General features: G+C 48.3%; 1 protein-coding gene across 4 annotated transcripts in view; it reads right to left on the bottom strand.

The window, feature by feature from the left end:
- Positions 1 to 25,493, bottom strand: part of WASHC3 (WASH complex subunit 3) — a 285,351-nt gene that overhangs the window by 153,701 nt on the left and 106,157 nt on the right. For all 4 annotated transcript variants that reach the window (XM_069629933.1, XM_069629934.1, XM_069629935.1 and 1 more), the window contains one exon: positions 24,834 to 24,962. In XM_069629933.1, the coding sequence (XP_069486034.1) occupies positions 24,834 to 24,962 (129 nt within the window). The remainder of the gene's footprint in view (positions 1 to 24,833; positions 24,963 to 25,493) is intronic.

The following is a 25,493-nucleotide window of genomic DNA, read 5'->3' as shown; positions in this document are numbered from 1 at the left end:
AAGGCTCCATATAAGAGAAAGGAAGTGGGCGGGAAAAGACTCACGCACTCGAATGTCGCAATCTCCATAAACACACTCAAGGAGTTTTTTGGGAAGAAAACGCGCCATGAGAGCGAATGCCAACCGGACTTTTCTGATTCTGAACTGTTGGCCATTGTTATAGACACTGCGACGCACCTGTCTAACTTAAAACTACCTTCTAAGAGCTTCCCTCTAGCAGAGGGGAATAGCAAAAAGCAGGCCCAATTAAGTTCATCATCAGGGCCAGTAAAATGGCACTATGGAAAAGCCCAACAAGGGCGCAGTCACACGGAGGGAAGGGGGGCTGATGAGGCAACTGACCCCCCAGTGAAAGGTTCCCACCTAGAGGAAAGGCCCACTTTTGAGGCCCATGGCGGGCTCAATGATGCAGGTATTCTTCCTGAGGTAATGCCCACTGCTGAGGTCTCATGTGGGCACAAAGAGGCAGAAGTAGAAGAACGTATCCTGGACTCAGTCCCTCCTCTTCTGGAAAAGCAGATAAATGGCACCTTGCCAACTAGCGAGCCGTAGGAGCTCTGCTTGCCCCAGCTTACTTTGGAGAACAGTGCACTCTCACCAGCCAATCTGGCCCCCAACAGATCCCCTTGAGCGAATAACAATCATTATGGAACAGCAAATGATGGAGTTGGCAACTTGGAAGACAAAACCCTTGGGCCGGCACATAGTGCAGCGAGACACTTCAGCGAAATCATGCCAAGGCTGGCACCGGACACACCCACAAAAAAGTGGGACCCTATGACCATCTTGTCCACAGTAACCATTGCTCTGGACCCTTTTGGGAAGCTATATGAAGCCATCAATGACACACTTAAAGATCAAAACACCTTGATTGCATTTATGCACACCAAACCTAACTATTAGGAAGGTTTTGTGTCTGCATCACGATCTTGTTGCTATGACGGCCAAGACCACTTAGAAGCTACAAAATCTGCTCAAGCAGCTTGTTTGTTTGTTTGTTTATTTATTTGGTAATGCTCACCAAACCCTTAGGGAGCCGGGCGCAGCAGTACAAGTAGTTTTATAGCTTAGTTACAGTGCATAACACAAGTTTATGCAACAAATACATACATACATACATACATACATATAATACAGAGCATATCCTTAGCGTGTCAAGGAGCATTTACATATACATACTCGCCTAAAATACAGTATAACTCCATGCAGATGTTTATGGGCATGTGTGCATGCAAGGAGTGTATACATGTAGAGAGTATAGAGTAGTGACGATGGTCAGGTACGGGGTGTGCAGAACTCATGTCAGATATAAGCCGGGAGTAGTTAGGTATAAGGTAGATCTAGTTATGGGTCGTTAGTGCGCAACCATTTGAGTACCTTGTGTCTAAATTTAGGGTGAGGTTGTTCTAGTCCGAGGTCGAGTGGGAGCTTATTCCAGGATTGAGCGGCTTTAACTGGGATACTGGTTCCTCCAGCTGTCCATCGTTTGAACCTGGGAATCTCAAGCATAGGTGTGTTGGCAGATCTCGTGGGGCAGGTGGCTGTTCTCCTAGTGATTTTTTCCGACAGGTAGGGGGGTGCTAGGCTGTTCAGGCATTTGGAGGTGAGAGAAACTGTTTTAAGGAAGATTCTATCCTTTATTTTTAGCCAGTGAAACTCTTTTCTGAATTTGGTAATGTGCTCTCTGTTGGAGACATCCAATGCTGCTCTCGGGGCTTATTCTGCAATCTTTGAATATTGTCTGTGATATATTTGTTAGCTCCTGAATACAGGGCATTGCAATAATCTAATCTAGACATAATGAGAGCGTTGGCTAAGGTAATATAGCTAGCACTAGAAAGAAACGGTCTAGAAGCTCGGATTAGTTTGCAGGTATAGGCTCTTGTAGAGGCAAGGGAGTTGACTTGCTTCTTGTGTATGAGAGAGGAGTCCAGATAGAATCCTAAGGTTTTAACGACAGATATCGCCTTGATAATGTTGTTATCAATGTTGATGGATGCGTAGTTTGGGCTTAGTTTTTTAAGGTTAGCTTCAGATCCTAGGATCAGTATCTCCGTTTTATCGTCATTTAGGCAGAGGCCATGTGACGCCATCCATGCCTGAATGAGGATGTAGATCTTGTTCACCAAGGCCGAGTCAGCTTCCAAGTTGCCCAAAAGGGGTATGAGGATCTGGGTGTCATCTGCATAGTTAGTGTAGGTGACGCCCAGTCTGTCCAACTTGTCAAACAGAGGCTTGGTGAAGAGGTTGTACATGGTGGGTGAGACACAGGATCCCTGTGGGACACTGCAGGTTATTTTGATGGGGTACGCGGAGGCTGAAGTGGAGAAGACTCATGGTGCGGTTAGCCAGAAAGGATTGGACCCAGGCTATAGCCTCCCCAGTGAAGTTGGCGGCAAGCCTAAGGTGGTTGCATAGGACTGCATGATCCACCAAGTCGAAGGCTGCCGACAAGTCCAGTAGAAGTAGCAGAGCTGTTTTTCTGTTATCCTTTAGCTCCTCAATTTGTGTCTTAAGGTCTAGCAAAGCGGTTTCCGTGCCATGGAGGGGGCGGAAGCCAGATTGACGGGAGCCTAGTGGGTGATTAGCTTCCAGATAGTCCTGAATTTGTATGTAGGCAGTTCTATCAAGGATGTTAAGTAGGAATGGCATGGTGGTGATAGGTCTGTAGTTGGTAGGGATGGTGGGATCAAGGGTTTGTTTTTTAAGTAAGGGAAGGACCCAGGACTCTTTCAGATTGGTAGGTACAGTGTTTGATTTAAAGGAGGAGTTTATGAGCTTTGAGATAAAAGGGGCTAGGTCCCTAGCTGCATCCTTTATTATTTGCGCTTGCAGCTGTCGCCCCCTTACAGTTTGATGGTTTGAGGGAGCGTATGACTTTTTCTGTGTCAATTATGGAAATAGTCTTGAAGCTAAAGGGTGGGATTGTTCTGGTCTCCGGGAGGTGAGGTAATTGTTGGTCCGAGAAAGGCAGTGTAGCCTTTTTGTTAGCTATTTTACATTGGAGAGAGGAGATTTTATTTGATAGAGCATTTTGTATGTTGGTGCACCATACCTTGTCCTTAGAGACATTGTCTACCGGTTGGATTGGGATTTCCATTTCACGAAGGATGGAGAAGAGTTCCATAGTGTTAGATTTGGCTTTTACAATTCAATGACTAAAAGTCATTGAAAGTATTCTTTTTTAGTATTGGTTATTTCTTTTTTGTACAATTTGGAAAGTTCAGTTCGATTGTCTTTATTAGTCTCAGTAGCGGAGTTGCGCCAGATAGATTGGAGCTTTCTTTTTTGTAATCTTAGAGCTTTCAGTTGGGGAATAAACCAGGCATTCAAGTGCGCTTCCTGCCTGCCTTTGCACAGTCTAACAGGATCGATAATGTCCAGTGCCTTAGTCATGGCGTTGTTGAAGGTATTTACTAGTGTGTCAGGGTTGGTATTACTTTCCAGTCCAATAATAAAAGGAAGGAAGGAGGAGAGGGATGAGTTTTTCAGCAGTAATATCCTTCTTACTTCTGGTAGGGGTGGGGGGTGACATGCTAATAGTCTTGGGACTGAAGATATAATGTGGCGGAAAAGGTTATTAAATAATGATCTGTCCAAAGATGCGGGACAATATTGGTTATGGTAATATTACACTTTAGATCGAATACCCAATCAAGGGTACTTCCTTTGATATGGGTTGGAGAGAGGACTTTATGAGTAAGTCCATGATCATTTAGCAAGGCTGCTATTGATTGGGTATGTTTGTTATCTATATCATTGAGGCCAAGATTAAAATCTCCCATCAGTAGTGTTTGTGGGTGGTCTTTTGTACTATTGGCTATGAGGCGGGTTAGGTCGTCCTCGAAGGTGCCTAGTGGTCCAGGGGGCCTATATATCAGGTGGCTAGTTAGTGTACGGTTATTGGAAAGTGGCAGTTTAGCTGCGAGTATTTCACAGGATGAGTAAAGTAGTGAGGTAGCAAGTCTAATGGGAAAGGTAGTTTTGAAAATAATGGCTAGGCCGCCACCTCTGCCATTGGGCCCGTCTACTCTAAGTATCTGGTAGCTGTCAGGTGCCGCTAACATGTGAGTTGGTCCTGCTGCCTCATGTAACCAGGTCTCAGTTATGGCCAATAGGTACAGGTCATCATTGTTTAGGATGTCTGCAATTTCAGTAGCGTGGACTACCAAAGATCTAGCGTTGATGAGTGACCCAGTTAGCGTTAAGGTGCTATTGGGTTTGGGTATTGGTGGGAGTTTGGGGCCGGTGCCTGGTTCAAAGGATCCGGAAATTATCTCTCTATTTCTGCAAGGAACACAAATAACTATTCAACATCAAATGGAGGGAGACCATATACCAGATAACCTGGGAATACCTTCACTTGCTGAGGACCGAGCCCCTCAATCATCGCGAGTGTTATCCTCACTCGCGAACCCTACTTCTCTGTCACAATGGCAAGTGAAGGCCAGCCAAATAACATCATATCCACAGCCCAATGCCTTGGATAAAAATGGCTCTGTGGCATTTAATCTTCCGGAGGAGGTGTCAATCCAAGCAGCCTCTGAAGTAACTCATTTTCCAGCACAAAGGATCTTCACTACCAGTGCAAACTAGAAAGAAGATCCAAAAAGCGCAAACTGGACCACCGAGGGCTGTAGCGACATCGGTTCCCCCAACCCAGGACAACACAAGAGAGCAACAAGAGCCTCCTCCACTGCAAAATAGAAGAGTATTTAAACTGAAGCCCAGTGACAAGTGCACAGAAGAACTCTTCAGCCCGGACAGGTCGAGTGCCGCCTCTAGCAGCTCTACAGACCTAATGAACATGAGTATATACACAGTGGAAGAATCAGAATCGGAAATTCCGATCACCAGCCAGCAAAAAAGGAAAGCTCTGCTTCTAGATTCTCCATCTTCCACTCTGGCGCCTCAGAACAAGAGGAATAGACTCCAGAAAGGGGGGGGACCGGCTTATAAAGGAGAAAGATACTCACAAGAGAGGGATGACCAGAGAGAGCGTCGACGAAGCTGCGAAGGAAAATCTAATAGGGATGCCCCCCATGGCCATTCAGGAATTAGAGATACGCCTGTGAATCATTCGAATGCTCAACAGGAAATGACACATGTGGGGAGACACTCTCCAGGTAAAACAAAAGTACACTACAAATCCAGGGTTCATGATTTGAAGGGGAATAAAACTGGCTTCCCATTGGGAGGAAACTTTCAGAATCATTTGCCTGGATACAGGCCAAAAGAACGGTCAACGAGAACTTTTAAACTTCAAAGGATACAAGAAGAGCCTGACAACTGGACACTGAACTGGAGGGCATTCGCGAAATTGCTCCACGAGACCCGTCTTTTGCATATTAACATCACGAAAGACATCAATATCTTGGAGCCAAACCCCAATGGAAGAAAGGACAGCTCTTACCTACACATTGCAAGAGACAAACTGTCGAATTTGGGATTTGACTTGACCTACACAACAACAGGCGACACCATCTCAAAATCTCAGCCAGAAATGACGCCTCAGAATCGGAAGATATTTATGTTCAGGGGGCAAGACTGCTAGGCAGAACCCTGTGCCGTTCCCTTGGGGAACACTGCAAAAAGATTAAGACTACAGGAGTAAGCAGTAAACCCAATTGGTAGCAGTCTGCACCACCCAGATTTACCCAATAGCTGTGGCTGAGCAGTCAGACTTCTTTCAAGAAGAGTAGGGCAGTATATAGAGTATACACAATAGGGCTAAAAACACAGTAGAGCGAACAAACACTGACCAGAGCTTTGTATCAAAAGTATATAATTATGTATTTAAAACACACTTTAGGCAATATACTAGCACTCTAAATCAAAAGCAAGTTAAAACACAGTGAGGTAAAGTATACACACCTCCCTTGATAACTATCAGACAAGTCAGAGTTAAAACATCACGATTTGTTAAACAGATGTGAGCGCATAACCTGATGGCACTCCAATAGTTCAGTTAAAGGGAGAGAAAAAGGCAGAGCATAGAAATAAAACAGGTCCCAACACTTTTAGGAGTTCTCAGCAAGGGAAGAAAGGCAGTAAATACTGCAGAGCCAAAGTTCATAGGCCAGGCCCACTTTAAAGGGAGCAAAGCGAAATGTGCCCAGGATCACACGGTTTGAAATGCACGAAAATGTATTTGCAGAATGTTCAAAAGAGGTTGGGGTGATTCAAGAAGGTAAGTTAGAAGGTCTGGGTCCAACCCAGTTGGCAAGCCAAGGGTTTAAGGCTCACCTTGGGCAAACCGAAGAAAGGGAGGCCAGGCATGACACAGTACCTTAAACAGAGAGGAGGCTCCAGCGGTGGCAGTTGTTCCTGGCAGTGGTTTCAGTTCGTTTTTTTCGACCAGGGGCAAAGAGGATCTCATCGAGGAGGAAACGTGGAGTCGTTGCACTGCACAGGGATGAAACCAGCCGCAGAGTTCGTCAATAAAAGGGGCATTCCTTTTATTTGTGGTCAAAGTGGTGAAGCTTGGCTATCCCGCCGCCGGGGTGCTTGGCACGGGCGATTCGACCAAGAGACGTCTTTGGAAGGCGACTCGGGCAAACTGGTTGGTCCCACCAGCTCAGAGGAAGAAGACTCGTCCAGCAGAAGATCTTCTCTTGTCGTCGGGAAAGTGGTGAGTTCGTTGCAGCAGGGCTTCACCGGTGGTGTCGTCGTTGCAGATGGCTCAGCTTCTTTCCTCTTCGGATTCTTCGGTCCTGTGGCGACTTCTGAAGTTCCAGTCCCAAAGGCCCTGCTTTCATGCAGAAAAACCCCCATTCATCAGCCTAGCTGTCAATCACACATGCTAAGTGGTGAGCTGGGCGGCTCACCACTGGGCCAATCAGAGTAGAGCGCGACTTGGGTTGCCGAGGCAACGTAGCCCAGGGTGCCAATTCCCCCCCTCCACCCTTCCTGTGGAACCCAGACAGAGTGGCACCATTTGGAGGTCTTCTTTGGAGAAGCCCGCCAAAAAGTGGAACAAAGGGCTCGACCTTGGTCAGAGTTACAGAGACGGACACGAACGCCATTTTAGAAAAGAGTTCTGGCAAAAGGATCCAACCGTTAATTTAATATTAAATAAATAAACCGGCGGTATCTTTAACATTGCACCAAAAAGTGGTGCGTTTAAAATCAATGGGAAAATCCCATAGAGAATATTCCGGTGGAATATTTCGCATAGTAACCACTGCCACCAGCCAGAAACTCAACAAGGGGGGACTGGACAGTGCCCCCTTGAAAACAGACCCACAGGCAATATAATTAACCCCTTCCAGTACTTCCACAATATGATGGTTTGTACTGGTCTGTTCAAAATTTAGGACTAGTAAAGTCAATGGTGACTTTACATGCCCTGGGAGACAGTAGTCAGTCCCAGGGTATGGAGTCTATGTTTGGGGGTCACTTTGACACCCCTGTGTTACTGCACTGAGGGTGCTGTGTAACACACACACACAAAATAGATGATACCCTATGGAACAGAAAGAAAACCCCAAAACACATAAGCACACAAAAAGTCAAAGTGCCTCATTACACAGATGGCGGTAAGGATTTACTGGTACCGGTAAAATACCGGTACCGGTAAATCCTTACCGCCTTACTACGAGGTCCCTTTGCGGGTTGGGGGATTTAACGCCTGCTTTTTGCAGGCGTTAAAATCCAACCCGCAAAGGGACCTCGGAGCTAATTACAGCACCGCAAAATTGCGGTGCCGTAATTAGCGCCTTCCCCATTCCCATAGAGCCCTATGGGGCAGAAATGGGAATGGGAAGGGCAATGTTGGAAGGGGGATTTACCGCCCCTCCAACCTTGGAATGGGGCGGTAAATCCCCTTTCCACCAAGGCGGTGCCGGTATTTTACCGGCATGAGCCATGGCGCTAATAGCGCCATGGCTCACCGCCTACCGTGTAATGAGGCCCAAAGACATACCTCAAATCATGCCTAAGAGTGGGAGGAAAAGGGTCTCACTCTTAGCAGGAGAAAAAAACAAACCCCAAAAATCCAGCAAAGCTGCTGGGGGACTCACTAGGTTTGGGAAATTAGCCTTATAAGAGAATTCTCCCTAACAAAGACTGTGAATGCAAGGGTCTGACTATTCAAGAGGAAGGAGGAGTGATCATTCCAAGAGCGATAGACAAATAGCCAGTATTGGCAATCTAGATACCACTTCTCGACATAAAAGCAGTGTCTGGCAAGACCCCCACAGGAAATCAAGGAAAGACCGGGGAGCAACAGACGCGGAAAATCCGTCCACTCGCAGGATGTTCCAATTAGTGGATCAACCGCGTGATAGTAAAGACTCAGAGGCAAGAAGGTTAACTTTCAATAAGGACCAAAAAGGGGACAGGATGGAAGTCTCTAGGTCCCAATCAAGAAGGAAATAGCCATCACAAGGGACAATTACAGACTGCCTGATTCATGATAAATTGGCATCGGCTCCTGAAAAAAAGTGTCATTAAAGCTGGGCTCTTGGAACACTCGGGGCTTCATGCACCCGACTACTAAATCAGACGTGAACTTTTCCAGTTTCGATGTATTGTGCCTACAAGAAACGTGGCTGTTGGAAAGACCGGTTTTAGATGGCTACCAATTGGCTCACTCACCAGCCCGTAAAGAAAACAAGGGCAGACCAAGATCAGGCCTCATTACCGCCATCAGATCAGGTAGCGGACTGAACCTGTCAAAAGTACTCAAACCAACAGAATTTATTTTGGCAACAATCATCGCTTGGGCTACTACCGTGAACACCACGAGAAATAACCCACAGGCAGAGATCCTGGTGATCAACATATATTGGAACCCTAAGCGGGTGACCAATGATCTCTTTATCACCCAACTGGAATCTCCAATTGATGACGTCTTGATAACGAGTGAATCCAATAACATCATTATTGTGGGAGACCTGAATCTTGACATAACTCACTGGCTTCACTCTCCACATGGTAGAGCTCGCCGAAGGATCAATCTAACAAAATCGAGAGAAATTCATAATCTTCAGCAGTCTGTAGGGTCCAGGGAGGAACATATTCCGACATGGGAGAGGAAGAACCAAACAGCCAACATCGACTACATCCAGATTTCACGCAGCCTACTGAGCCTAGAGGAAACTTTTAAGGTGACCAGGACCAAACATAGCGACCATAACATCTTGACTTTTACCTGGTCTTCACACAGGGCGGAGGCTAGCTATACCACCCCTAACCTGGAAGTTAATCAAAGTGGCACGAGACTAAGATTGCCAGAAAAAGCAATCTTTAAACTCACCCGGCTATATGTGGAAGAAAAGAGCAGAGACCCTACTGGGGCCATAAACTTGGCTGATTACACAACAGTGCTATCAGTATTAAGACCCAGGAAAGGAATGAAGGGGGCGCAAACTAATCGGCTTGTTCACACATACAATGAACAATTGGTAGTCCAAAGAAGCTGGGTGAGAAAACTAAAACAGGCCGCTGCAAAATCTAACTCCATACAAAAAAGAAGGAGGCGGTCCTGGCAATCAATAACTACAAACCCTGGCTGAGGTCATCTAAACTTCTGCACCTGCAGGAAGATACGGAGGCAATGCTTCGCACAATCTGTGGACAAAATGCAAGAGATTTCTGATCCTTTATAAAGGGCGACGCTAAAGTGATGAATCAAGCTCTCCAAAACTCCATCGGGGTCCAAATATGGGAATCCCACTTTAAAGATCTTTATGGTACCCCAGAGACCTGGATTGTCCTTCAGCCCACAAGATCAATGAGTACCTGGTCCGTCCCGACTGACTTGGAGATGATCCAATGGAAAATAAAAAAACGAAATGGATCCAGGGCTGCGGGCCCTGATGGCATCACTAATTTTGACCTGAAAAAAAATGTACAACCTTGGTCCGCCTTCATAAAGGAGCTCTTTACGAACTGCATCCAGTCATCAGCGATTCCTCCCTCCTGGAAGAAGGCGATTGTGGTGCCGATCTTCAAAAAGGGTTCTAAAGACAATCCTTCACACTACCGCCCAATAGCTTTGTTGGATTCCATAGGAAAACTCTATGGAGCTTTGATCCTGGACAGTCTACAAACTTGGTTATCTACTTCTGCTCTGACTGACCCATTACAGGCGGGTTTTGTAAAGAATGTCGGGACGACAACAAACATTCTGGCAGTGAGTGCACTAAAAGCCAAAGTCCTCGAAGGCCATCCAAAAATTGACATGGCATTTATTGATCTGGTCCAGGCCTTTGATTGAGTAGATAGATCCATCCTGTGGGCCAAATTACATCAACACACCTGCCCGGCAGAGATCCTGGAGCCAATAAAGGCCCTGTATAGTGAAACCTTGATGTGCGTCCATCTGAATAACCCGGGTCAACTTTCCTCGTGGATCAAGACAGTGAGAGGGGTTAAACAAGGCTGCCCGTTGGCCCCAGCATTATATAATGCCTACAGGGCCGGCTAGAAGGAATATGAGAACAGAGTTCGTCCATTCCCCCCCGAAACTGGGAGAGCAAAATATCAAGGCTGCTAAATGCAGATGATATTATTCTCATGGACCTCACTCCAATAGGCCTACGAAGGCAGATTAACAATCTAGACGCCTACCTGAAAGAAAATCACCTCCCGATGAACCTTGAAAAAACGAAAATCATGACACTTGGAAAGAATCCCAGGAACACAGAGAAATTCTCTTGGTCAGTAGACAACCAACAAATAGAAATCGTAAACAATTTCAAATATCTCAGCATCATTTTGAACAAAAGCAGTAAGGAAGTGCCAATGCAGGATAACAATGACAAAAACCCGCATCCTAATCTCTCAGTCCAGAGCAAGATCAAATAAATGTGGGCACTTCACATTGTCCCCAGCATTAATCTTCTACAAAACAAAAGTTGTCCCCAGTATAACCTACAGGGTGGAAGCACTTCCTATGCTACCAGCAACCTTCTGGCCTAAAGTAGAAGGACTCTACTGGAGAAAGGTCCTTAATCTCCCACAGTCCCTTCCGATCGCTCTGATAAGGAGAGAGCTTTCACTCCAATCTTTGGGATCAATAGTGGCAATGAACACAATCATGCTGTATCGCAAAAGCTTGCTACCTTGCCCCCCACTGATCCTGAAAGAAATGCATCAGGAAATACTAGCAGGGTCTTGCAAGATGCTCCAGGATTGGGCATTAAGGAGCCATACGTTTCTGTACTAGGTGGGAAGCTCCAGCGAGGAACTTATCCACAACCCAGTAAAGGTAAAACAACGTGTCCTGGAAAGAGACTGGATTGACACACTGGAAAAAGCAGCAGCCACTAAATTGACACAAGACTTGCCCCCCTTCTGGACTAAAGTAAACCAACCAAAATCTTACTTGCTAAAATGTCCGGACAAGACATTTTTTGAGAATTCGTTTAAACATCTTACCCACAAGGAAGTACTGTCAAGAAGAAAGCAATCCGAAGAAAAAACATGCAGATTTTGCCAGCCTCCAGAGGCGATGGAAACCATTAAACACCTATTTTTGCACTGTTCGGGGGCGTCAGCCCCTCGCTCTACACACCTTGGACATTTGTTCAGAAACTTACATTTCTATGATGAAGGTGAATGGTGGTGCCACCTAATGAGCGGGGAAAAGACGTCTTTGGTCATTGCGATGGTGGGATTCTTTCAAGGTATTGGCCTCCTGACCTGATGGACATGGGTTGCCAAAACTTACTTAGTCTTTTCTTCGATTACAGACACTGGAAAAGTCGAGGATAGAGAGGCTTCAAAAGAAAGTCTGAAATGACTAAGTTTTCATAAATGGAAAAGGCTCTTGTAAAAATTGTTTTTTTTCTAACAATTAAATCAAGTAATAAGAAAAAACAGTGGAAAAGAATTAAGGAGGCGTATAAGGAGATAATTTGGAGACGATGGGACTAAGAAGCCCACAGACAGGAGAATAGAAATAAATAAATGTATTGGCCCATACGTGTGGCATTGGGGCACAGTGGCAGGAGAACAGGAATAAAGCTTCTAGAATGGCTCAGGCTACTAGCCTGATGGTGGAAGTGCTCAGGTTCAGTTCACAACCGCCATACTTCATATACTGCCTTCGACAAGGCAGACACGTATGTGCACATGGGGCCCACAGACCTCCGAAGAGATCTCCCAGAATTGAGGACCAGAAATAGTGAGTCACGGAGACAAGAAAGCAGCGCCGAGCATTTAGAACCCTGTGATGGTGGTCACTTGGTCGGTGGCAGATGTACCTAAATTGGGACTAGTCGGGCTTGGCTTTATGTGCTCAGGGTATGCTCTATAGGGCACCCCAGTGATGCCTGCCTCGGCAGAGCGCCAGCAGAGGAAGCCCTGACCAGATCTGGCCGGATACTTTAATGATGTCTGGGATTCCCAGCCTTAACCTGGGTTGTGTCCAAGAAGTATATGAATGTGGCTAACAAGTGATTGGAGGGCAGGCAAATGTTTGAATGGGTGCACCCTATGGGCATTCCCATTTAACAAGCGAGCCTGCAACACTGCTTCCTCCCCCCCAAAGTATGGGACAACTGCAGAGGACCACCAAACTGAATATGGCCCACGAGGAAGCGTGGCTGCTGTAATTTGCCATGCCTGATGCAAGGGTGAAGCTCTCATAGATACCCGGCTACTCAAGAGACCAAAAGGAAAAGGGAGATCGGTGTTCCATTCCTGTAACCTGGTGGTCTCCTGGGGTAAACTCCTCAGAGGACCCCGGCAAAGTAAAGCAGCCTTGCTCCTAATCCATGCAGGCACTCAAGAGGCAGGAGCACCGGTAACAGAAAACAAGGTCCATTGTTACAGGTATAAAACAACAACCAATAATTAGTATCGCTGGCACTTCATAGAAACAATTTTTTACCCGATTTGTACCTGTCGGACATAGGATGCATCTGTCCGTAACCACGACTGTACGGACTGCAGAATCGCACTGCGTCATACCTGCAGAATCACAAGTGCGTCATACCTGCAGAATCACAAGTGCGTCATACCTGCAGAATCACAAGTGCGTCATACCTGCAGAATCACAAGTGCGTCATACCTGCAGAATCAATTGTTATGGGGGTCATTAGAAGTTGAGAGCTGATTGGCTGATTCCACTAGAAAGCCTGCTACCCTGGGAGACGGCAGCGGAAGAAGATCTCCTTTCCTTGTGGTCCTGGGTTACCTATCGCAGACACCTATGTCAGCGACATCCCCTTTTCTGTCCCCTCTCCAGACCTATGGACACCGCGTCTGTGTTCCACGCTCTCCTCTTCCTCTTCCTCACCCATTAATGGTGGCACTAGATGGGAGGTTCTCTTGGCGGCTTCTCATCCTCGAGGTGCATCATGAACGTCCATCACAATGGCACTATCATGGCTCAGGGTCCTCAACCCAATCTCCTCTTTGACCGGCGCCTGCCATCTCTCCAAATTCCTTCCTGCACTTCCTCTCTCTCTCAGCACCTCCTTCACCACCTCCGACGGGTGTACCACCCACCTATACCCCTCCTCAGAAAACCTTTAAGGGTGGTGATCGGCTTCACTTCGTCACACTTAATACACATTCTGCCATCAGCCATTGTTCCGGCATTTGCCGCCTCCTTGAAGACTTTGATCTGGAATCCTCGCTCTCACCAGGAGGTGGTTCAATTTCCAGCTCAGTCACTGCTTTTGACTCCATTCTCCCTGATGGCTACAAGATCATCTCAAAGCCTCGTCCCAACCGCACTGGCGCTGATGCAGCATTTATCTTCCCTGAGCAGGTCCCTTTGTCCAACATACCCACCCAGCCCTACTCCTCCTTTGAAAGCCTGGTCTGCAAGCTTGGCACCTCTCCCACTTCCTCTTTGAGCATTGCTACCATCTACAGGCCCTGGCCCCATCTCCTCTTTTCTTTCATAATGGGACGATTTCTCCTCCTCGTTACCGACTCCCACTACCAATCTCCTCCTTCTGGGTGACTTCAACATTAAGGGCCTCATTACATGGTAGGCGGTAAACCATGGTGCTATTAGCACCATGGTTGCCGCCGGTACCATACCGGTACCACGCTGGAGGAAAGGGGAATTACCACCCCATTCAAGGTTGTCGGGGCGGTAATTCCCCCTTCCTCCATGGCCCTTCCCCATTCCCATTTTTGCCCCATAGGGCATAATGGGAATGGGGAAGGAGCTAATTACGGTACCGCAAATTGCGGTACCGTAATTAGCACCAACGTCCCTTTGCGGGTCCCAACTTTAACGGCTGGTCTACACCAGCTGTTAAGGTCGGTTCCCGCAAAGGGACCTCGTAGTAAGGCGGTAAGGGTCAACGGTCACCGGTCACCGTTAACCCTTACCACCTTCCGTGTAATGAGGCCCTTAGACTCTTCAATCACAGCCTCCACTCTCTTCCATGACCTCCGTGCCTCTGTCGCCTGCTCTATTCTCCCCTACGGCCCTACCCACTCACCTGGACACACTCTTGATGCCTTCATCCATTCTGATCTCTTGCTCTCTACGCCACTCTTCACCCTGCTACCCTGGTCTGACCACATTCTCCTTTCCTCCCACCTGGGACCTCTCGTCCATCTGACTGAAACTCACCCAGCTCTGCCAGCCTCGTTTGCGGCAATCCGTCCAATGAAATGAGTGTCAGCTGCTGGTTTCGCTTCCACCTTCAACCCCCCCAGCCCCAACTTCTGACTCAACTATTGACTCTGCTCTCAACAATCTAGCTCTCACCATCACTCACACTATCGATATTCTTGCCCCTGTCATGAGGATCCGCCTGAAACCTGCCTCCAAGCGCAACACTTGTTATGACTCTGATCTAGCAGCCCTGAAACTCAAGTGCAGAGCTGCTGAACTGAAGTGGCAGACCTCAAGCTCACCCTCTGATAAACTGGCCTGTCGCCTTTTCCAAAGGCAATATCGTCTCTCGATGAGGGATCACATCCAGGCCTGTGTCTCTGGAGCTTCTAGCAACATGGCTGAAATCTTTAAAATCTGTAAGGCACTAGCAAATCCATCTGCAGTCTTGACCTCTCCTCTTTCTTCCCCGGCCCTCTGCATTGCACTAGCCACCCTATTCACTGCTAAAACACAGGAAAACTCAGGACAAACTAGTCTCTCTCTTCTTCCCCTTCCTCCCATCCCCCTATGACACTTGGCGGCTCCTCTTCCCTCATCCACTCTTTCCTCCTTTTCTCCTATCACACGGGCGAGGTCACTAGAGTTGTCCACTCTATGAAGGTCTCTTCCAAAAAGCCCCCCCCCGTTCCTCCAGAACTATTAAGATCAATATTGGCTCCCTTGCCCTTGCACTCGCGGATGTCTGCAATCACTCTCCTGCCACTGGGTCTTTCCCTCTTCCCTCAAGCACTATCTTGTGCGCACCCTCCTAAAGAAGCCTTCTGCAGACCCGTCCTGTCCGGCTACCTATCGCCCTATCTCTCTCCCTCCCTTCTTTGGGAAACTTCTTGAGAAGTTGGTCTTCCCCCAACTGACCCAGCATACTAAGCTTGTTGGCTGCCTGCACGACCATCAATCTTGATTCCAGGCATCCAGAGGCACGGAAACTGCTCTTCTGAACACCTGTGAAGATCTGCTTGCATCTGATGTTTGCAACTCACCTGCTGTTCTCATTCTACTCGATCTCTCCTCTGCTTTTGACACGGTTAACCACTCCATCCTCATAAATTGGCTCCTTGATAACCTTGGTATCTCCGAGCGGGCACTGGACTGGCTGACCTCTTTCCTCACTGACGTCCCTCCCAGGTTACACTGGGTTTTTTCTCCTCAACCCCCTCTATCTCCACCTGTGGCGTTCCCCATGGCTCTATCCTTCTGCCCTTGCTCTTTAACATCTATCTCGCGCCTCATGCTCACTGTATCTCCACCTTTTCACCAAACGTCCAGTGTTATGCAGAGGACACCCAACTCTTGCTCGGACTACCATCTGCATCTCTTCTGACCTCCTGTGTCATTCCCGATTGCCTGTCCGCTAGCCAATCTTGGTGTACCTCCAACGAACTCTGTCTCAATGCCAGCAAGACTGAGATCCTTCCTATTAGGGCCATTGTAACCTCTTTTCCCCCCTTCACTATGGCCACCCTCGATGGGCCCTTCCCCCTCTCTTTCCTGTAAGACCAGAAACCTGGGAGTGATCTTCGACTCCTATCTCTCTTTCATTCCTCACATCTTTAACAACCTTGCCAAGAAGGCTAGTTTTCAACTCTACCTCCTCAGGGGCATCCTCCCTTTCCTCACTTTCCCTCAGAAGCTCAATGTCTCCAGAGCTCTAGTACTTTGCAGGCTGGACTACTGCAACAGTCTCTTCCTTAATCTACCTTCTCTCCCCCTCCTGCTAATCCAGAATAGGGCTGCAAGACTTATCCTTGGCCTTAGGCCCAGGGACCGTATTCTGTCCAGCCTGAAATCTCTCCACTGGCTCCCGGTTTCTGCAAGGATCAAATTTAAATCCATCTTCATCATCCATAGGGCGAGGAAAAGGAATGGCTGGCTCCATCCTCTGGAACAGCCTCCCTCTTTCTCTCTGTCGTGAGCCAGATTTCCTCAAGTTCCGCAAACACCTCAAGACTTTCCCCTTCTCCTCCTCCTTCCCTTTCTCCCTCCCGTGCTAAACCCCACAGTAGCTGCGATTGGTGGCCTAGTCCCTTATTTGTCCTTCTGGGTCCTGTCCTTCTGTCTGATGTCCGGCAGCATCTGCCCTCCCCCTGCACTTGCCTTCGGGCACCACTTGGGCTGTGCTGGTCACTGCCTGGCACTTACCTGTTGCCTTCGCAACTGGCTTGCACTTACCTGTTGCCTTGCAACCGTCTCCCTGGCACTTCACCCCTCTGCGGATCCTCTAGCACTTACCGCTTTCCCCTGTCCCCTCTCTCTCTGCACTTGCACAATCCAAATGTTCACCAGGCTTAGTAAGACGGCTTTTTTGAATTTAGCATTTTCCATTGTCTTGCTCTTTCCCTTGTTACCTTCCCTTTGCCCTGTGGACGCTTTGAAAAACAATTTTCTTGATGTATAAGCGCCTTACAAATGCCCAATAAAAGAAAAAAGTTGGGTGCCTTTTTTTGCTGAATTCCCACTGGTGGTATTCTGCAAGTCTGCCCTATTCAGAGTTTACCACTGGCAGAGGTGGTAGCTCTGAAATACCTCTGGTCTTATTCCGGGAACACACCTCTGCCAGTGGAAATGGCAGTATTAAAAAAGAAATGCACATGTCAATTTCCACCCATGTACAAATCATACCACTACTGTACATTTTGCAATGAAAATACTAAGTCACTTCTGACCTTTTTATGCATTACCCGAGTACGTTGGTAAAAGGTGGGCATCTAGGGTGGCCACATTTATTACCCTCTTATCAATGCACCTTCTAAAAACAATCTTTTTTAGTGTAATTAATTTGGGTGGGGTGAGGCTGGGGGTTACAATATGAGGTCCAAGATTTTCAGACCATGAGCCTGGGGTGTGATGCGGGAACGCAAGGAGCCGGGGAGGGGGATCTAGATATGGCCACAATCGAACAGCGTTCCTCACTTGGTTGCGGAGACACACATTTCAGCAGCCACAAGCAACCGCATAATGAGCGGCAATATCGCCTCTCTGTGACCAAGTTAGGAACGCTGTTCGATTGTTTCTATACACACAGTGGCCCCTGGCGGATGATCTCAAAAGATGAAAACGAGAGGAGGAGCGTGAGAATTGTTAGTTTTTTAACTACACACGAATGCCATGAAGATAAAAAGATACAGATAGCAGAGGTATTTAAGGTTTACCCTGCGCATGTGGTTGAATACAGAGTCACCCACCACCATACAACCAGGAATGAACATATTGAATCATTAGATATATCACAGGATGGTGTAAAAAGAAAACAATAAAAAACAATTAGAAAAACTATGTGCCATTTTCAAGTCCTGAGGAAAACTGACATCAGCTCTTGTGAAAATAGATGATTATTCAGTTGAAACTAAGAGAAAAGGGAAATTCACCAATTTAGAGTGGAGGAGCGTGTTTATCTTTATACTCCTTCGGAATACCTTTAGTCGACCAACACTTGACATTTGTCAAATTGTGACAAAGAATTGAATATATTTCTAGTTCACAGTTAACATACAAACGTCATAGATATGCTGCATGAATTTAGAAGTCGCTATTTTCCTAGATGTGTATTTGCATACGAATGATTTGTACTCTTTGCACAATATAGCAAGAAGGCATTTTTGAATATGGATTATACAATTGTAGTAAGAATCATGAATTGTTTAGGAAATACCCAGAGTATTTACATTGTGTTTTAAAAAAAAAACATTTTCTAAAATAAAGAATGCAGATATTATGAATGAACATTCAGCACTGACCCATCGCACTTCATTATTGATTGGAGCCATGAATGCGAATTCATTTGAATTAATGTGGTTTCCTAATAGTTACCTCCCCAAAGCCCAGGATGAAGGGGAAACCCATCCTTTTGTTTTGGTGAACAATTAATTGATACACCAGAAACTACTACAGAAACATACTAGGCCTTGATAAAACACCTGTTTGGTACGGAACACACGTCCGGCATAGTACAAGGAACATGCCAGACCCATGCTGGAGAACAATAGTTACAGGTAAGTAACTTGTTCCTTCTGCAGCATGGGGTCTGGCATGGATTCACATGCTCATGAATAAAGAATACATAGCAGTTCAACATTATACAACCACAGGAGGTTGCAAGGCTCAACAGAAGCAATTAACTCTTACCTCTGGAATAGGCTCACCTCAAGCAAACAGGTTGCGTAGCACTGCTTGGCCGACTCTGGACTCCTCCCTGGTATCCCTTGTCGACGCAGTACGACTTCGTGAAGGTGTGCGTGGACCTCCACGTCGCAGCCCTGCAGATGTCCATCAGGGGTACACCAGACAGGAGCACAGTCGTCGCAGCAATTGCTCTGGTGGAGTGGGCTCTTGGACGGCCGGGCAGCAGTCCGTTTGTCAACCGATGACAGTGCAGGATTCAGCCAGAAAGCCACCTTGAGATGGAAGCCTTGGACAAGGCCTTCCCATGGTCCACAGGACCAAAGTTCACAAACAGTTGAGACGTCTTCCAAAAACTCTTTGTGCGAGCCACGTAGAACTTCAGGGCATGAGCAACGTCCAGTGAGTGCAAGGCCCTTTCAGCCGGTGACGAAGGCTTTGGGGAAAAACACAGGTAACACCAAAGGCTGGTTATGGTGGAAATCCAACGGAAATTTCGGCATGAAAGAGGGGTGCGTACACAGCACCACTCTTGACTCGTGGAAAGGGATATGGCTGTTTGCTGGATAGGGCCTGGATCTCACCCACCCTCCTGGCAGATGTGATGGCCACAAGGAAAGCAGTTTTCACAAGAGGAACTTGAGAGGAGCCTGATGCATAGGCTTGAAGGGGGTCCCAATGAGCCTCGTCAGCACCACGTTGAGTTCCCACGCCAGGACAGGAGCCTTCACTGGGGGAAAGAACGAAACAGTCCTTTGAAGAACTCCTTGTCGAGACGGTGAGCCCAAAGAGAAGATCGTCCTGGAGACCTGGTGTAGCGGGAGATAGCTGCCAGATGCACCTTGATAGAGGCGTGCGCCAGTCCGGCCTAGGCCAAGGATAACACGTATGGAAAAATCTGGCGGCAGTGACCTGCGACCTGCACCACGTAGCAAAACGTTTCCTTTTGTGACCGTAGCACTTCAAAGTCGACGATGCTCTGGCCTTGGCAAGGACCTCCTTGCAGTCTACTGGCAACTCGTATACTCCAAACTCTAGGGCTGCAGGAGCCAAGCCTTCGGGTTCAGCAATCCTGGGTTGTGGTGCAGGATTGCACCTCCTTCTCTGGTGAGAAGATCCAGGACTACTGGCAGTTTGACCAGGGGTGACCCGGACAGGCTGAGCAGGTCTGGGTACCAAATCTACCTCGCCAACCACAAGGCAATTGAGTATCATCCTGCATCGGTATTGTTTAAGTGTGCTGATGACTTGCAGCAGGAGAGGCAACAGCGAGAAAGCGTACAGAAACAGGCCTTCCCAGGGGAAGGAGAACGCATCCCCCATGCTCCTCGGCTGGTGGAATCTGCTGGCAAACTTCTGGCATCGTCGCAAACAGATCAATCTGGGGCCTGCTCCACTTGATGAAGATGTGGTCCACCTGCTCCTGCCGAAGTTCCCACTTGTGGCAGGAGCGCAACTCCCTGCTGAGGGAGTCGGCGACGGTGTTCTTGACTCCCACCAGGCTAAAGGGGACAAGGAACATCTCTTGTCCCACGTCCCAGTGCCACAAGTTCTGCACCTCTTTTGAGAGCACTGGGGATCGAGTGGCCCCCTGCTTCCTGATGCAGAACATCGTGGTGGTGCTGTCTGAAGAACCTCAGCACCTTGCCCTTCAGAGACAGAAGAAATTACTTGAGGGCCCAGAACACTGCCTGCAGCGCCAGGATATTGATGTAAAGATCCTTCTCTGCCTGCCACATTTCTCCGACATCCGGTGTGGGCTCCCCAGCCTTCCAGGGAAGCGTCTAGGGTGACCATCCCCTGGTATGGGGGAGGTGGCTCTGAAACCCGGTGCCCCGGGGCGACATTGGAGTGAGCGCCCCACCACTTTATCGCCCAATGGAACTCCTCGTCGAGCGGGATCTTGTCCGCAAAGCTTCTGGACACCTGAATACAGCGAGCGTCCAGGAACTGCTCAAGAGGTTGCATCCGTTACCTGCAGAACTGGATAAGGTAGATGCAAAACAACATCATGTCGAGAAGTGACTTGATGGTGGGCACCGTTCACGGTCAAGAGTGACAACAGCCGTTGGACTTTCCCCAGAATGGCACCTACCCTCTCCGAGGGCGACGCTAGGCAGGAGACTGTATTGAGTCTGGCGCCATGGAACAGCGCGTCATGGTGTGAAGCATGACTTGAACGGTCGTCTCTGGTGTCCGACGGCCAACTCTCATGAACTGGCCCGAACGAGGCAGTCATCCAGGTACGGGTACACGTGGATCCCCCGTAGACGCAGATGGGCTGCCACTGGTGCCAGGCACTTTGGGAACATCCTCGGGGCTGACTTCAGGCCGAAGGGGAGGGCCTTGAACTGGTATTAACGACCCTGCACTACGAAGCGTAGGAACTTTCGGTGCTTCTTGTGAATGGGGATGTGGACGTAGGGATCCTCCAGGTCCAGCAATGTCAAGAAGTCTCCCTTCTTCCAGTTGGCCGAGCATGTGCTGCAACATGACCATCCTGAATCTTTGGGACTTGAGGTACTTGTTGAGAAGCTGCAGGTCTAGAATGGGCAGCCAGACATCTTTTTTTAAAATATTATCTGGATTAGACTCTGGAGCCCCAGAGTCATAGTGGAACAAGCTCTATCACCCCCTTCCACAGCATGGCCCATACCTCCTCCAAGAGTTGAGGGATGTGTTGCTACTACCGGGCCACCGGAGGGATCCGCAGACATTTGTGCTGAAACTACAGGGTATGTCCGTGGGTGAGAGTGTCCAGCACCCATTTGTCGGTGGAGATCTTCTCCCACTCGCTGATGAATCCCGTCAGACGGCCTCCAACCGGGGTGCAGGGGCGGGGGCCCGACGTCCTGGCCAGTTCAGTCCTGCTTCGGTGCCCCGCCTTGAGGGCAACGGTGGCGCTGACCACCTCCATCGTAGGCCTTGGAACAGCCTCGTTAGGCCTCCTGGGTTGTGGATCTGGAGGGCTGACGGTACAAGAAGAAGAAACCTTTCGTCATTCTGCCTGACTTCCCTCTGGAGGAGCGAAAGGAAGAGCAGAGCTGCTGAAGCATGCCCAGGGCACGGGCCGTTTCTGTATCCTCCTTGATGACCTGCAGGGACTCATCAACAATCTTCCAAAAAAGGTTACCTCAGTCGAACGTCATGTCCAATACCCTCGCCTGGACCTCCTGGTGGAAATTTGTGGCCTTCAGTGAGCCTTGACGACAGAGGCAGACACCGTTCCCCATCTGCCGGAACCCTGTGTCAGCGATGTCCAGTGCCACCATGATGGCATGGTCCGAAGCCACCTCTCCCTCCTGGAAGAGGAGAATCGCCTCTATCCTCTTGTTGTCGGGGAGGAACTCCAGAATCAGGCCCAGCTTGTACCAAAGCTCCCCGTCATACCTTGTCAGGATCGCCAGTTTGCTGGCCGCCTTGATGGTTGATGCTGCAGTGTGACTAACCTTCCTTCCAACGACGTCCAATTCCCACCCCCCCTCGCTGTCCGGAGGGACTGTGGACGACAAGGAAAGGTTCGACAACCTTTTCCTAGCTGTTGTCGAAACCACTGAGTTCGGCAAGGGTTCCGACTGTAGGCACTTGGGTGCGGACTCCGGCACCCCGGTACTTTTTCTCCAGCCTATCCCGCTTGGCCGGGGCAGTGCAAGGGTTCTCCTCCCACACGTTATCCAGAAGGGGTACCGCCATGATGGTCTTTCTTTCGGCCTTGCACCTCTGGTACAGGAAACCCTCCTTCTTGATCTCCTCGGGCGTAAACTGGAAAAGCTTGGAAGCTTTAGCGACCATGGAATGGAAATGGCCCCACCTCAACTGGTGGGGATGCCCTCTACTGCGGAGATACTGTTCACCGGCAGGAGTGGGGGGAAATCACCTGACGCAGATGTGGAGGCTGAAACGGGGGTGTCGGATGACGCTTCCTGTTCTTAGCTGGACGCTGATTGGGGGCCCACTGGAACCGGGCCCTGCGGCATCCTTTTCTGCATTTCTTGCACCAAAGTGTGTAGGGTCGAAAGGATATCCAGGGATACATCCCTCGGCTGAGCTGGCGAGATCGTAATACAAGGCCCTGCGCCATCGTCGGCACTGTTGTTGCTGCTGCCACCACCGTCGTCGTCCTCCACGTCCTCGTGGACTGTGTGTAGGGGACTCCAGGTCCTCCTTGTCTGTGGCCGAAACTTCCATGGCCTGGAGCTGGCCTGGGACTTTTTTGCACCCGGAGCGGTCAGAGCCGGGCTCAGAGACGGAATCCTCTTCTCCGGCGTGCCAGCAGCCTTTGCTACAGTCCTTCGGAGGCAGGGACTCATTGAGCGTAGTAGGGGTTACCTTCATGGGGTCAGCCACTTTCACCTTCATGAGAGCAGCTGCCAACATCTCAATCGTCGACAAGGACTTCTCCTTAGCCGATTGGGCCTTCTTGGGAAGGTCGGCCGCCTTTTCCACAGTCTTTGGCTGCTTAGCCAGGTTGGACGATTTCCGTTTTGAGGAGCTCGATCGCTGGCTGGCGATGGAAGCGGAAGGTGATGTTTATCACGGCTTGCCCATTGCGGGACCCGCTTCTGCGGCAACCCCGATGGAACTGGACTTGCGGTGCTTGGCCTTGTCTTGGGCTCCCACGGATGGGGAGTCCTCAAAGGACTTAGAAGCTCAGGACAGTCCTGGGTGAGGCATGACCCTGCTCGGGGCACTGGGCAGAGGCCTTGGCGTTTAGCCACGCCGCTAATATACTATGTCGATCCTTCGTTTTCTTGGAGAAGCCGAGGCAGATCTCACACTCTTCTTCCTTGTGGTCCGGGTGAAGACAGTACAGGCATTGGAGGCGTTTGTCCTCTACAAACACGTTCCGTAGCCCGCATCTGGTGCAGGGCCTGAACTGGGATCTTCCTTTCTTCTCCTCCGTTCCTTCTCCTCCTCCTTCATAGCCAGAAGTGTGGAGTAGGCCCGATGGCTTTCTGGAAACTTCAAAGAAACTTCGATGCTCCTCGCCCTTGAGGGGCGCTGAAATTCACAGACAAACGGATCCTCGCTGTCGGCAGATGGAGAGAAGAGCAAACAGGCTATTTTTTGACCAAAATAGAAACTTTGTCGAAAAACGAAAATATGTAGAAGTAGCTCACAGAGCAAAACTCGAGGACTCCCAACACTGAAATATGCAGTAAAAATCTGAAGATGGCTGCCAGAGGAGGGGCTTAGGGAGAGGACTGTCATTGGCGGGTGGCAGTATGACCCAGAGGGCAGTGATTGGTTTGGAGGAGGCATACAGTTTGTAAGTGAAAGTGAAACTGTTTCTTTTATCAAGGATTCCAGCCTGACGACAGGCAATATTCATGAGCATGTGAATCCATGCCAGACCCAATGCTGGAGAACAACATAGCGTGCCTAATAAGGACTTTGCATTGTGAATACCCTTTCAGCCACCAAAGCCACACAAATAAAGCAACAATTTAAGACATGAAAAGAAAAAGAAAAAAGGAGGCTATAAAAAGTGAATTATAAAAACACGTAAATAAATACAACTATCTAGAGTCTAATTATTGCCACAGAACAAAAATAAAACTATACATATATTTGCCTTGCTCATCCTGAATCCCTAACACCTTCGGGCAAGAGTACCGATCCTACTTGGCCTGTGCACTCATGACAAGCAGAACAGCTAGCGGGACTGCGGTTTGCCCACCATTTTTGTTTCTTCTTTGCACTGATTCGCTGATGCACGTATATATGATTAAATAGCCACTTCTTTGTAAATGTATTGTCATTTTGTTTTACAGCGCAAGATTAAAACTGAATTGTAAATAAATGTGAAATGATCATCAGTACACTGGTCCAGACTTGTAATAAATATTCAGATATCAAAGACATACGTGAAAGGATCTTAAGACTGACCAAAATGCTGCTTCCTTTGTTTCTCCTGAATAAGGCTAAGATAAAGATTATGAGCCGAAACATTGAGGACGTGTTTGTAATACAATTCCTTGTCTTGTTTCTACAAAGGCGCAGGTGTAGAGAAGTATTGGAAATGGCTCCAACTCATTTTATATTTCCTTCGTCATTACCCCCACAAATGTACAAACGTCAATGCGTTGCATGTTATGGTGAATCTAAATTGAATATTTACCTCTGACTGAGGAGTGACAGGGGATGGCTGCAGCGATTCAGTAGGTGGCGTTGGCGCTAAACCATTGGTCATGTGATTTGCATTCTGTATTTCAACCTTCACACCTTCAAGGCCAGGAATGGAGGACAGCTGGAAGGAGAAATACCATCATGAGAATATCACCACATTCTCTGACATTCAAACATCCAGGACAAATGCAAGAGCAAAGATTTAAAACCGGGCAATGCTAGATAATCCACGGAGGGAGACATTTTAAGGTGCAATTTTTTGGGATTCAAAATTAAACTAAAGTATTTATTAACAGAGGACTTGTGTTTTGAGTTCCTTAATAGACCTCCACCAATAGTTTTACAGGTTGTTTTGGGGCTTGTGCACTCCTGATGTCTCAGTTTTGAAGTCTCTAGTACATCGCAGAGAATGGGGAGGGAGTTTCTCAATCCTATGGGGCTTCTAGTAGATTTGGGGGGCTTCTGCGGGCTGTGATGCTCGGTGGATAGACTCCACTGCAGAAGGGAGGCTCTCCCAGACTGTGCTGCTCAGCGCTCAGAAGGTCAGACTTCTCTTTTGCCCTCCCAGTCACAGTCCGACAAGATTCTTGTGCTCTTTGGCGATTCTCAGATGACTCCTTGGTATGAAAGGGCAGGTCTTTCTCCCCACATT

The sequence above is a fragment of the Ambystoma mexicanum genome, chromosome 12 (genome assembly GCF_040938575.1).
Source record: "Ambystoma mexicanum isolate Mex_15411 chromosome 12, UKY_AmexF1_1, whole genome shotgun sequence".
Lineage (NCBI taxonomy): Eukaryota > Metazoa > Chordata > Amphibia > Caudata > Ambystomatidae > Ambystoma > Ambystoma mexicanum.
Note: the sequence above shows the minus strand (reverse complement) of the source record. Positions and strands in the feature narration are given on the sequence as shown.